The sequence below is a fragment of the Ranitomeya variabilis genome, chromosome 5 (assembly GCF_051348905.1).
Source record: "Ranitomeya variabilis isolate aRanVar5 chromosome 5, aRanVar5.hap1, whole genome shotgun sequence".
In the NCBI taxonomy this organism is placed as follows: Eukaryota; Metazoa; Chordata; class Amphibia; order Anura; family Dendrobatidae; genus Ranitomeya; species Ranitomeya variabilis.
In genome coordinates, this window is record NC_135236.1 from 208,305,687 (window position 1) to 208,320,132 (window position 14,446).

The 14,446-nt window shown below is 38.4% G+C and overlaps 1 protein-coding gene across 1 annotated transcript in view; it reads right to left on the reverse strand.

Moving 5' to 3' along the window:
• Positions 1-4,128: 4,128 nt before the first annotated feature.
• GNB5 (G protein subunit beta 5) overlaps positions 4,129-14,446 on the reverse strand; it is a 54,574-nt gene continuing 44,256 nt past the window's right edge. The window contains exons 8-11 of the mRNA XM_077263760.1: positions 12,241-12,289; positions 8,864-8,960; positions 5,614-5,780; positions 4,129-4,682 (exon numbers count right to left, since the gene is read on the reverse strand). Coding sequence (XP_077119875.1) covers positions 4,671-4,682; positions 5,614-5,780; positions 8,864-8,960; positions 12,241-12,289 — 325 coding nt within the window. The 3' untranslated portion in view covers positions 4,129-4,670. The remainder of the gene's footprint in view (positions 4,683-5,613; positions 5,781-8,863; positions 8,961-12,240; positions 12,290-14,446) is intronic.

A 14,446-nucleotide genomic window follows, 5' to 3' on the forward strand; every position in this document is an offset into this window, starting at 1 on the left:
GTCAGACTTGGTGCTTTATTACAGTTCTTGGATGACTTGAAATATGTAGGACGTATAGAAATCATTTCACTATCAGCACTGTACACAATCCTGGCACATAAGTAGACACTTGCTTAAAACTAGTCTGTAAATAGTTTGTAATATGTATAGGCTGTATTGAAGCTAAGTGATACTTCGTTGGACATCTTAAAGGGGTTGTCCAGTCAAAAGCGATAAATCTGCAGTCACTTTTGTGTGACTGCAGATTTATGAATCCCCCCAGTGCACGCACTGCGAGCTGCAGGGATTCAGACCCAGGAACGGAGGCTATGTATGAGTTATACTCACCCCCAGCCAGTGGGTGCGACCTCGCTCCATACACTTACATTGCGCAGAAGCTGTGCCCCGACCAGTAACGTGGACGGTCAGTGGGTGTTTTTTCTAGAGGGTGCAGTATTGCTCCATACAAGTCTATGGACAAGTCTATGGCTGCGCCCACTGGCCGGGGGTAAGTATAACTCATACATACCCTCCGTTCTTGTGTCTGAAACTGGTGAATCTCCGAAGCGCAAAGTGCATGCGCTGGGGGGATTCATAAGTCTGTAGTCACACAGAGTGACTGCAGACTTATCGGTTTTGATCGGGCAACCCCTTTAAGATATTTAAAGAGTAACTATACTTTTATTTGGTTATTGATCAGCCATTGAAAAGGCATGAATCTTTTGTAATATACTCCAGTACCTTATTTTGTTTCCTTTTCCCTCAAACACCATGTCGGAAATGCTATTTCATCTGCCTTGTTCATGCTCTTTTAGAAGCTGCTCTGAACTGCTGCTCTACAAAGATTCATAACTTTTTAATAGCTCTTCTAAGTTTAAATAAAAAAGCTTTAGTTACTCAATAAAATGTATTTCTAGTAGTGTATACACTATAAATGATAGTGACTTTAATATTTTAGTGCTGTATCTTTTATAGTAATTGATTTGGATTACTTAAAAGGAGAATACATTGCTATTTCCAATATGGGCTCTTATGTAGGTATTTCTACAGTATTTCACTAACAGAATACCACTCCCTTATGCATTATCTAAGTAGTCACACGAGTCATGGGAATATGGCAGTAATATACATATATTGACAGACATGGAGAGTAAGAGTAGAGATCAGAGAAGGCTCGATCTATACCAGTATGTAGATGACATACTGGGAGAATAAAACCCTCCCCCATGGCCTCTATAGCCTTCAGAATGGTAGCAGCTTGTTACTGGTTCTACTTATAGCAGGAAGATCAGCACTGGAGAACTTACAGATGCCCCAGAAAATGACATACTAATCAGTGTAAAAGCACAAGAACATTCGTGAGCACATGCAGACGTTCTAGTATTTGGCTGAGGAGGCGCTGTATATTGTAGTTTTGATCCATTGACAGATAGGCATACTTATACTGACCACTGGAACATGGATGCTATTTCTACTTTCTGCCTGAGTATCTATTAGATATTGCTTGATTGCTGTATTGTAGACCAAACTAATAAAGTGATGATATAGTTATCATACATACATGTATTTTACTGTATTCAGTTTTTCACTGAGAAGCTATGATGTCATTGGGTTCTGTGGCTTCAACTCAGTGTTCAATCAGATGCACAATACATAGTCCAATATACTTATTTTATTACTAAGTGACTTTAATCTTAATGTTCAGATGATCACTCAAAACTGAACTCATATGTCCCCCAATGTCATCTCTATGATTGTCCGCATACTGGCTGTCGCTGTGATATTAACCAACTGTGTTGTAAAAAAAAGTGTACTGCCTTTTCTCTATGTACCATTGTTACACAGGACACCATGTTACTCCATCATGTTACTATGGTCTCATTTCATGCAAACATGAATATAGGTTAGAAGATCCAACTGTAGCTGTATGGATGTATGTATTAGCTATTGAAACACTAGATAGATAGATAGATAGATAGATAGATAGATAGATAGATAGATAGATAGAGTGTGTGTGTGTGTTTGTGTATACATATATAAACATATATATGCATGTACTGTACAACCCCTGGCAAAAATTATGGAGTCACGTCCTTGGAGGATGTTAATTCAGTTGTTTAATTTTGTAGAAAAAAAGCAGATCACAGACATGGCACAAAACTAAAGTCATTTCAAATGGCAACTTTCTGGCTTTACGAAACACTAAAAGAAATCAAGAACAAATAATGTGGTTGTCAGTAATGGTTACTTTTTTAACCAAGCATAGGGGAATAATTATAGAATCACTCAATTCTGAGGAAAAAATTATGGAGTCATGAAAAACAAACAAACAAACAAAAAAACACTCCAACACATCACTAGTATTTTGTTGCACCTTTGGCTTTTATAACAGCTTGCAGTCTCTGAGGCATGGACTTAATACAGTAAGTGTCACACAGTATTCTTCATCAATCTGGCTCCAACTTTCTCTGATTGCTGTTGCCAGATCAGCTTTGCAGGTTGGAGCCTTGTCATGGACCATTTTCTTCAACTTCCACCAATGATTTTCAATTGGATTGAGATCCAGACTATTTGCAGGCCATGACATTGACCTTGCGTGCCTTTTTTCAAGGAATGTTTTCACAGTTTTTGCTCTATGGCAGGATGCATTATCATCTTGAAAAATGATTTCATCATCACTAACATCCTTTCAATTGATGGGAAAAGAAAAGTGTCCAAAATATCAACATAAACCTGTGCATTTATTGAAGATGTAATGACAGCCATCTCCCCAGTGCCTTTACCTGACATGCAGTCCCATATCATCAATGACTGTGGAAATTTGCATGTTCTCTTCAGGCAGTCATCTTTATAAATTTCATTGGAACGGCACCAAACTAAAGTTTCAGCATCATCACCTTGCTCAATGCAGATTCACGATTCATCACTGAATATGACTTTCATCCAGTCATCCACAGTCCACGATTGCTTTTCCTTAGCCCATTGTAACCTTGTTTTTTACTGTTCAGGTGTTAATGATGGCTTTCGTTAGCTCTTCTGTATGTAAATCCCATTTCCTTTAGGCGCTTTCTTACAGTTCGGTCACAGACGTTGACTCCAGTTTCCTCATTAGTTTTGTTGTGCATTTCCTGTTTGGAAACATATTGCTTTAAGTTTTCGGTCTTGACGCTTTGATGTCTTCCTTGGTCTACCAGTATGTTTACCTTTAACAACCTTCCCATGTTGCTTGTATTTGGTCCAGATTTTAGACACAGTTGACTGTGAACAACCAACATCTTTTGCAACATTACGTGATGACTTACCCTCTTTTAAGAGTTTGATAATCCTCTCCTTTGTTTCAATTGACGTCTCTCATGTTGGAGCCATGATTCATGTCAGTCCACTTGGTGCAACAGCTCTCCAAGGTGTGATCACTCCTTTTTAGATGTAGACTAATGAGCAGATCTAATTTGATGCAGGTGGTATTTTTGGGTATGAAAATTTACAGGGTGATTCCATAATTTTTTCCTCAGAATTGAGTGATTCCATAATTTTTCCCCTATGCTTGGTTAAAAAAAAGTAACCATTACTGACTACCACATTTTTTGTTATTGATTTATTTTACTATTTCTTAAAACCAGAAAGTTGCCATTTGAAATGACTTTAGTTTTGTGCCATGTCTGTGATCTCCTTTTTTTCTACAAAATTTAATGAACATCCTCCAAGGCCGGTGATTCCATAATTTTTGACAGGGGTTGTATGTATATATATTTCTGTGTATATATACACTCAATGTTATGTAAAGAAAAGAGTGTTCACGAGATAGAAAATAATCTGCTACATAATGCTACATGCTGTCTATGACGATTATAATCTTTACAGTTAGATTGATTGAAGTGATGTGAAGACACAGAAAACTGCATTTTGCACGTGAATTATAATATCACTGTACTGAATCCTTCCGACATACTAGCAGTGTTAGGATTTATAGAAAACACCAGCTTAGTTTGTGGCCTTGTGTATTATGTCAGACGGTATATCCAGTAATAATATGAATGTAAGAGAAGGTCACTCTTTATATAAAATGAAAGGGAAGGGAAATCTATATTTAAACCAATGTCACATCTGCCAGTAACTGGAAAGGGAATTACTGTATTTCCTACCAGAAGCCAACACAGTAACCACAGTTTATTCAGTAGTATTCAAGGCAACCAGATACACTGAAATGCACTTTCATATACGGTAGTTTATCCACTGTAATAGGTGCAACCATTTTCTCAAAGGAAGAAACAGACATAGCAAAGCCCATCGGACATAATCCAATTCTAAGACACAATGCATCCATATGGAAGTATTGGAATATAGTATTACATGGATTATGGGAACCCTACAGCATATCTTAGAGGTCTAAAGATGGGAGGAGGTTGCAGTAGATGTCAGTATATGTCTTCAAGTTTATAGCAGACTCTGTGATATTACTTGAATCGACTCACTAAGGGAACATGACTATGCTGTCTGACCTTTAAATATATATATGTAGTACCTTAATTTACAAGCAGCTGACACTGGCCATTTTTGCTAGTACCTGTAAACTTTGAGGACAGTAATTTGCTACTAAACAATGTGTATCCATCGCAGTGCCCTGCTCCATCTCTTCCAGTACAGTGGGACTGAAGAGTCATTCATGAGTCTCTACCTTTTCACAGCTTGCATCAAGCCCAGATCTGTGGAAAAAGTGATAAAAATATTTCTACTGATAATGATATCAAGTGAAATTGAAGGAAATCCCTGCATACTGAACAATGATAAGCTCATCCCTAATATACTGTATATGCACCATTACTGGGAAATTACTCAAACTAATAAATTACCATTGAAGTTGACTGTAATAGCATGGTCTTTCTGAAAGCTACCAACCATTAGCAGGATAGTGCCAGAATGCCAGTGCTCTGTGTCAGGAGTGATCTACCATAGATCGCTTTTGCTGGGCACAACTGTAGGCACAGTAGTGAGTCACCTACAATCTGCCACTAAGGGTATGTGCAGACGTTCAGGAATTGTCAGCGCTTTGGATACAGCACATGTCCGCTACTTCCACAGAGCTGCCGGCTATTGAACCCAGGTGATTCCGCATGTGTTCATTGAACTGTGCAAATTCACTGCGTCCAATACATTGTACGGGTGACATTTATCTTGCGGAGGCTCGCCTCTCTGCAAGATAAATAGACATGCTGCGGTCGGGAAAGACGCGTGACATGTCCGTCTCCGTGGGTGATCCGCGAGCGTCTCTGGATGCATAGTGGGCATGGGATTTCTTGAAATACCATCCATGATGCTATAACATATGGACTCTGAGGGTTGGACGCTGGGCAAGTATGCAGTGTCCTACCCACAGCATTTACTTATAATGTGCACACACCCTAATTATTCTCTCATGGTCATTCTCTTCATTTCTGTGATGTGGGACAGTTTGGCTGTGACTGTATGGGGAGTAATGTACTTTATCTTTTACGGAGGCACTATAGCTGTAACCAATTTTGGGTAGTATGACTGTTTTATGGACAACAGTATGAGGAAATGAATTTCCTATGACATAGTACTATAACTTATCATATATTTTATATAAAGGGATAGGCAACAAGCAGCGAAGCTTACTCTTAGAGTGTGATCCCATGATCCTGAACAGAAGGCAGTACCATCTGGTGACACACGCAAGGTGCTGACTCTGTTCTCATGACCAAACAAGATGGACACACGACTTCCTTTAAGAACATCCCAAACATTGATTGTGTAGTCATTGTAGCCAGCAAATAGCAGACGACCTGAAACAAACAAAAGTGGGACATCAAGGAAAGCAGAACAGTTCATTCAACTGGGAAAGCGTTTATTCTGTACGGAGATTAATGTGGCACATAGTAGACAGAGTGAGGGAGCTGCACACCTAAAGGTACTTGGAGAAGCTTCAAATAGGATTTATTGTCAGTGATTTATATCCATTGGTTACACCACGGTAAGTACAGAATTATGTAGTGTTTTAGGTGAAAAACCCTTCATCAGACAGTATAGGCTATGTTCACTAAATATAGGTCCAAGGGGTCGAGGCTGCGGGGTGGGATACCCCCAAACAGGGACAACCAGGATCCAGCTGGATCCAGGCCTCCAGTGTGTGTGACACATATCATGGCATTTCCAAACTGAATGTATTACATATGTTTTCACAAAACACGCTGCAGAAAACTGCTCCATATCAGTAGCTGTGAGATATATACAAATGTAAGAGTCTTTTGCCACATGAATAATTATGACTTTGTGAATGCGGTGATATATTTTTATGTACCTCACAGGTTAACTTTACAATCAGAAAGATCTTAATTACAGTCATAATTCTGCCTTTTTAGTTCATCATTCTTCTCTCACTACTTTTTTGCTATAGCCATTTGTTCTTACTGATGGCAGTCTATGTACACAGATCTCTGTAGGTCTACACAGGACCTGATGAAGTGGTTTTTTTGTGTTCGTAGTGTTCTATTGTCTGAGAGAGGCCAAAAGAGTACCCTTTTGGGTTCTGCTTAGTCAATATATGGTATATAGTGTATGTAAGCATACCACTGGAAGAAAAAAAGGTATACACTAGCATTTCAGACCACATCATTCTATCCAGGAGTCCTACGGGTGTTGGATGACAGTTTGGCAGCTGTCACAGGCTTCTGATGAATGGACACATTATGAAGATTTCAATAAATTGATAGATGACGGATACCACTAAAGCCGATTGATGCCTTTGACAGATGCATAACTTGCAAATTTCACCCATAGACTATATAGCATACAGATATGTCACAAAGAGCCATTTAACCCCATTATAATCTCTGATAAGCATCCATCACAGCCTTCATGTATTCCAGATACTCCACAACAAAGATCCTTCTAATCTACCGTAATTACACAAAATCAATATGGACCCCCATAATTGTGCTCGTTTGTCCACCCAAAACAGAATGGCCTGGGGTTTGCTCCCCGAACATACCCTACTATTTCCTCCACAATATGTGTAATTAGATAATAAATACTTTTCACTCTACATTACATCTAAACACTAATGTCCAAATGTATCAATCAGTTTACATTAGTCTATGGTGTAAACGAAGGCAAATAAAAGAAGCAAATTACTTTAGGACAGTCCAAAGTGCTCCACATGTAATGTGAAGCATACTCCTTTTTTCTTAAACTAGAGTATGAAACGCCAGTGTTAGAAAATGTTGGCCTAAATCTGGCGGCATACTGGCCTAATCCAGAAGGCTACCGAAAGCCTTTTGTTGTCGTGCTGTGATTCATTATTCTATGAAAGGCTCATCTATAAAGTCTTATTCTAGTATCTGACTGATATTTCAAGCTCAGTGGTCAGATTTTCTCTTATAGTAACACCCTATGAAGCATGGCGCTGGCATTTTTCTGCCATCCAGTACCCGTCAGAACTGTTGACAGCTGTTTTTTCTTTGTACGAAGCAGAAGTGCTGACTGGATGCAATCACTAAAGATAGTTTTACTGAACTATGAGCTCACAGGACAAAAGGCGTACATGAAATACCTAAAAGCAAGCATCAACACAGCAGTCTCCTGTCACAAAGGCAGTTTAATTGCTACTGTCTGTTTCCAGCAAAATAAATGATACAATATGCAAATTTCAGTGAAGTCCTTAATTAAACAGGATAAATAGCATTTCCTTCAAGCTTTATATATTTTTTATTTGATTTTACAGTATTATGTGGTTGTTGGAAAAATTCCAGTATCTAAGTGCTCAAGATAATCACTAGAAAATACATTCAAATCACGAGTGACTATTTTCCCTTAAATAAAATCACCAGTGAAATTTGTAAAATGGCAGATTCATGTGCCCAGGCTGACTTCCTATTACAGAACATAAACAAAGTGGCCAGACATACCTGTTGTCCTCACTGTGCACAGTATACTACTTGTAGCCACAAGGAACATCTGCCGTATTCATAGTGAGCAGACATGTATGAGGCAGTGTAAGACGTGTTCCTGTGTATTATAGAGCAGCAGTGGGAGAAGGAGGGTAGAGAGAACTGTTACAAAGGTAAAACCTGTGATAGGTCCTAAGGGTGCTTCTGGCTCTGTGAATATGAAAGACTCAGATTAACCCTTAAAATTATCTGTGACCTCCACAGTGGATCAATCCTTTAGAAGCAGCCATTTCCCCTTCAAATAAATTAACCGTTTTGAAGCAGCTTTTTTGCCTACCACATTGCTTTAGTTTCTGTGAAGCACCTAAAGGGTTAATAAACGTATTGAATGTGGTATTGATGGTGTCACTTTGGGGTATTTTCTGTCATATAGACCCCGCAAAGTCACTTCAAATGTGAGGCGGTCCCTAAAAAAAAAATGGTTTTCTAAATTTTTTTGGAAAAATGAGAAATTGCTGCTAAACTTTGAACCCTTCTAACTTCCTAACGAAAAAAAAGATGTTTAAAAAATGATGCAGATGTAAAGTAGAAATGTGGGAAATGTTATTCATTAACTATTTTGTGTGACAAAACTCTCTGGTTTAAGAGCACAAAGATTAAATTAAAAGTTGGAAAATTGCTACATTTTTAACAAATTTCCGATATTTTCAAAAAGTCCAAAGTTATTAGCACATAAAGAGACACTGGTCAGAATTGTAAAATTTGTCCTTGCCAGGAAGGTGAAAACAGGCTTCGGTGTGTAGGGATCAATGACATGAATTTTCAGAAAAGTCTTATACTTTATCATTTTCTTTTCACACAAGTAATAGGTCCTCTACAGGAAATGCCTGAGTACAGTTTAAAAAAATATGAAAGAACAGAATATTATATCAATGTTCAAGAATAGATAGTGCACAGCATGTAACTAGGTAAGAACTTACCACTAAGGGAGAAATCTACACTTGATGCTCCAAAAATGATGCTCTCTTTAGAATAGATGGCGACTTCTCTATCCGCTCGGAGATCATACATGCGACACTGTCATTAAAATACAAAGGGATCATTGTACAAGACATTACTAGGATCCTGTCTATGTTATCTAAATATTTTAATACTGGTAAAATGACTTATAAAGAAAATTATTTGACTATGGGCAATCACTAAGTAGCACATACCCCTAAACAATCATCTCTTACGTTAACCCCCTTAAATGCACCCTATGGTAAGACTAGGGGGCGTCCAGTAAGGATTTCTCTACAATTACCATTAAAGTTTCCTAAAGTCCTACATAACAGATGTGTTTAAGTGTACGAGTAAATAGAAGAGGTCACAATGCTGTGGGAACTAGGTTGAGGGCCTCATTAGTTGTCATCAATGTTTCAGAAAAGAGCTAAATATAGTTTAGAACAACTGGACAGAAATAAACTGTTTCAGAACTATAAAGTTATGTTCATTGAGAACATTTTGAATTAAGAAAAAAATTAATTTGATGTCTAACTGTATTTTCAAACCAAATGCAAAAGGCCCCAAAAAGGTGTCTGTTTATTAACCCCTTCACCCCCGGAGCTTTTTCCGTTTTTCGTTTTCGCTCCCCTTCTTCCCAGAGCCATAACTTTTTATTTTTCCGTCAATATGGCCATGTGAGGGTTTATTTTTTGCGGGACGAGATGTACTTTTGAACGATACCATTGGTTTTACCATGCCGTGTAACAGAATACGGGAAAAAAATTCCAAGTGTGATGAAATTGCAAAAAAAGTGCAATCCCACACTTGTTTTTTGTTTGGCTTTTTTGCTAGGTTCATCAAATGCTAAAACTGACCTGCTATTATGATTCTTCAGGTCATTGCAAGTTCTTAGACACATAACATGACTAGGTTATTTTTTATCTAAGTGGTGAAAAAAAATTCCAAAGTTTGCTAAAAAAAAAAAATTGCGCGATTTTCCGATACCCGTAGCGTCTCCAACTTTCGTGATCTGGGGTCAGGTGAGGGTTTATTTTTTGTGTGCCGAGCTGGCATTTTTAATGATAGCATTTTGGTGCAGATACGTTCTTTCGATCGCCTGTTATTGCATTTTAATGCAATGTTGCGGCGACGAAAAAAACGTAATTTTGGCGGTTTGATTTTTTTTCTTTGTTTTTATTGATAGATTGGGCGATTCTAAATGCGGCGATACCAAATATGTGTATGTTTGATTTTTTTTTTTTTATTGTTTTATTTTGATTGGGGCGAAAGGGGGGTGATTTGAACTTTTATATATGTTTTATTTTTTTTATATTTTTAAACACTTTTTTTTTACATTTTGGAATGCTTCAATAGCCTCCATAGGAGTCTAGAAGCATGCACTACACGATCGGCTCTGCTACATAGAGGTGAAGCACAGATCACCTCTATGTAGCCGAAATGCAGGTGTACTTTGAACGCCGACCACAGGGTGGCGCTCAAAGCAATCGGCCATCAACAACCATAGAGGTCTCAAGGAGACCTCTGGTTGTTATGGCAATGCACCGATGAGCTCCGATCATGTGACGGGGGTCAGCGGTGCGAGTAATTCCGGCCGCGCGGCCGGGAGCGCTAGTTAAATGCCGCTGTCAGCGTTTGACGGCGGCATTTAACTAGTTAAAGGGCGCGGGCGGATCGCGATTCCGCTCGCGCTCATTGCGTGCACATGTCAGATGTACAAAACAGCTGACATGTCGCGGCTTTGAGGTGGGCTCACCGCCAGAGCCCACCTCAAAGCGGGGGTTCTGCCAGCTGACGTACTATTTCGTCAGCTGGCAGAAAGGGGTTAAACTAGCATGGCAGATTATAATATATTATATTTCATTATAGAATAATTTAGTAATCCTATGCACACACATGCAAACGGACAGCTTTGCACTACTTTCAAAGGAAACCAATTAATTTATAATTAAAGTGGTATTTCCCATCTCCAAGATCCTATCCCAATATGTCGTAGTTATAATAATAATGATATTAACAAATCCTTCAAATTAGCAATGTAATATAGTTTTTCTGATTCACGATGTTGCTTACCCCATGTACAGGGCAACAGGGCACATTGCAGTAGCGTAGGCATGGTCACAACCACTAACATCTGCCAAAGTAACTACCGTATTTTTTGGACTATAAAACAGACTATAAGACCCTTCGGACCACAAGACACACCTAGGTTTTAGAGGAGGACATCTTCCATTTTACCACACAACGTACGGGAAAAAAATCCAAATGCAGGGAAATTTAAAAAAGATTTTTGACAGTTTTTTAGGTTTTGTTTTTACGACGTTTATTGAGTAGTAAAAATGACCCCAAATCAAGGTTCTCTGCGTTAATACTATTATTGTATAATTATTTTAGTGGCGAAAAATTCTAAAAAAAATTATTTTTTTGTTTGTGTCACCATTTTTCGAGCCTTTTAACGTTTTCATTTTTCAATAGATAGAGCTGTGTGACAGTTTTTGGTTTTTTTGTGGGGCATACACACTATTTACAGTAGTCCTGTGTTTAGGGTATCAAAGACTGTCATACATTTTTGTTCACAAACCCTTCGGCGTTTTTATGATTTGAAGTTGCCTTTTAATATTACAACTTTCATATTTTTTATGTTGTGTGCTGGACCACCGAAATGCTTAGCCACAAGATGATGGGTCTGGCAATGAGGCCTCATCCTTGCTCTCAGTCTCTGTCCTGTTTCTCCCACATAGAGACCCCAATAGGACAAATAGTGCGCAGAATTAAACACACCACATTGGAAGAGAAACATGTGAATGTCCTGGAAGTCTTATAGTTCTGCTGTGCATTGCGGGTCTGTATGCTGTGTGTGGTCATTACATGAGTGCAGGTTTTGCAACTCTTCACATTGGAAGGATAGGTTGATCTTGGTGTATCAGAGGTCATATAACTTCTGAGCACAATATCTCTTAAACTTAGAAGTTGTCTGTAGCACAGCAAGGGAGGGTCCTTGAATATAATTTTTGTATATATTGTACATAACAGAGTTTATTTCAGAGCATTTATCAGATCAGAAATAAATCAGATTTCATGTTCAGTTTGGATTGCAATGTCCGGAGGACATTTTTGGACAGGCTTCAGCAGCTGACATGAAGACCTGTTCTGGAGAAGTACGGTACATAAAGACCTAAAAGGCCTGAAGAAATGCACTGTACACATAAACTTGCATAAATATTTGTATGAGCTTGAACACTTGCTGAGCTTGCCAATAAAATTAGTGAATACATAAGTAATGTGAGAAAAAGCACAAGTAGCTTCCGCACGTGGCATGGAGCTACTCAACATGCTACACTGTCACCACAATTACCGTAGCATCATCTGAGCCAGAGGCAAACGCGTCTCCACTGGGGTAATACCTAGAGAAAAGAAAAGTACCAATGAGCGATCGTAAAAGTAGAGGTAATATTTTAGTGTACAACATTAATATGAAGTGCATGTAAAAGTCTGGGCACCTCTGGCCAAAATTACCGTACTGTTAATGTGAACAGTTAAGCAAGATGAAGATGAAATGATCGCTAAAGGGGCCAAAGTTAAATATGGAACATTTCCTTTGTATTTTAGGCTATATTCAGTATATATATATATATATATATATATATATATATATATATATATACTGCTCAAAAAAAATAAAGGGAACACTTAAACAACAGAATATAACTCCAGATAAATCAATCTTCTGTTAATTCAAACTGTCCACTTAGGAAGCAACACTGTTTGACAATCAATTTCACATGCTGTTGTACAAATGGAACAGACAACAGATGGAAATTATTGGCAATTATCAAGACACACTCAATAAAGGAGTGGTTCTGCAGGTGGGGACCACAGACCACATCTCAGTACCAATGCTTTCTGGCTGATGTTTTGGTCACTTTTGAATGTTGGTTGTGCTTTCACACTCGTGGTAGCAGGAGACGGACTCTACAACCCAAACAAGTGGCTCAGGTAGTGCAGCTCATCCAGGATGGCACATCAATGTGAGCTGTGGCAATAAGGTTTACTGTGTCTGTCAGCGTAGTGTCCAGAGGCTGGAGGCGCTATCAGGCTGAGGTAGCAGACCTGCTGCTGGGTTGTTGCCCTCCTATGGCCCCCTCCACGTCTCCTGGTGTACTGGCCTGTCTCCTGATAGTGCCTCCAGCCTCTGGAGCAGTGTGTCTTGATAATTGCCAATAATTTCCATCTGTTGTCTATTCCATTTGCACAACAGCATGTGAAATTGATTGTCAAACAGTGCTGCTTCCTAAGTGGACAGTTTGATTTCACAAAAGTTTGATTTACTTGGAGTTATATTCTGTTGCTTAAGTGTTCCCTTTATTTTTTTTTGAGCAGTGTATATATACAGCTCTGGCAAAATTTAAGAGACCACTTCAAAATGTTCAGTTTCTCTGATTTTTCTCTTCTTAGGTATATTTTTTAGTAAAATGTAAATTGTTCTTTTATTCTATAAACTTCTGACAACATGTCTCCAAATTTCCAAACCAATAAATTTAGCATTTTTTTTCTGACAGAGAAAAATGGTCAAAATTAAAAAAAAATTAGTGCTTTAAGACCTCAAATAATGCAAAGAAAACAAAAATCATTTAGAAACAACAATACTAATGTTTTAACTCGGGAACGGTTCAGAAATCAATATTTTGTGGAATAACCATGATGTTTAATCACAGCTTTCATGCGTCTTGGCATGCTTTCCACCAGTCTTTCACACTGCTTCTGGTGCCAAAATTTAAGCAGTTCTTTGTTTGATGGCTTGTGACTATCCATCATCCTCTTGATTACATTCCAGAGGTTTTCAATGGGATTCAGGTCTGGGGATTGGGCTGCCCATGACAGGGATTTGATGTGGTGGTCTCGTAATTTTTGCAGGAGCTATATATATATATAAAATGTAAAAGATGAAACTATTTTTTGCCTAAAATACAAAGAAAACGGGTCATCTTTAACTTTAGTCCTTTTAGAGATTATTTCCTCTTCAACTTGCTTAACTGTTCAAAATAACAGTAATTTTGATCAGGAGTGGCCAAACTTTTACTTGCCACTGTAACTCTGATAATAGCACTGGGATCATTATTTACATTGCATGAAAGCATTTATGAAGGCACTGGAATAGAATGAATAACCATATAATGTGCATGCAAAAATAGCTGGGCACTAATGGTGGAAGAACAGTCTAAGGAATATAAGGTTATAGTCACACACGACAGATTTTCGTAGAAATATCTCCGACTGTAGCTCACTTCAATTAATAGAGCTGATTCAGTGAAAAAAATGAATGGAACATCCATGGAAATCTGAAAGTCACCCAACAGCTGCAACAAGGAAGACCATTACAAGGAATTCTACCTAATCTGAGAGAAGCAGCATAATAAAGGGGCAGAGACCCTGATTCCAGCAATGCATCACTTACTGGGCTGCTTGGTGTAGTTTTTATGAAACATTGTTTTATCAGCACGAGATTATTATAAGAGGAGTAGTAAATCCGTAGCTCCCAACCGTCCCAGATTGTGCGAGAC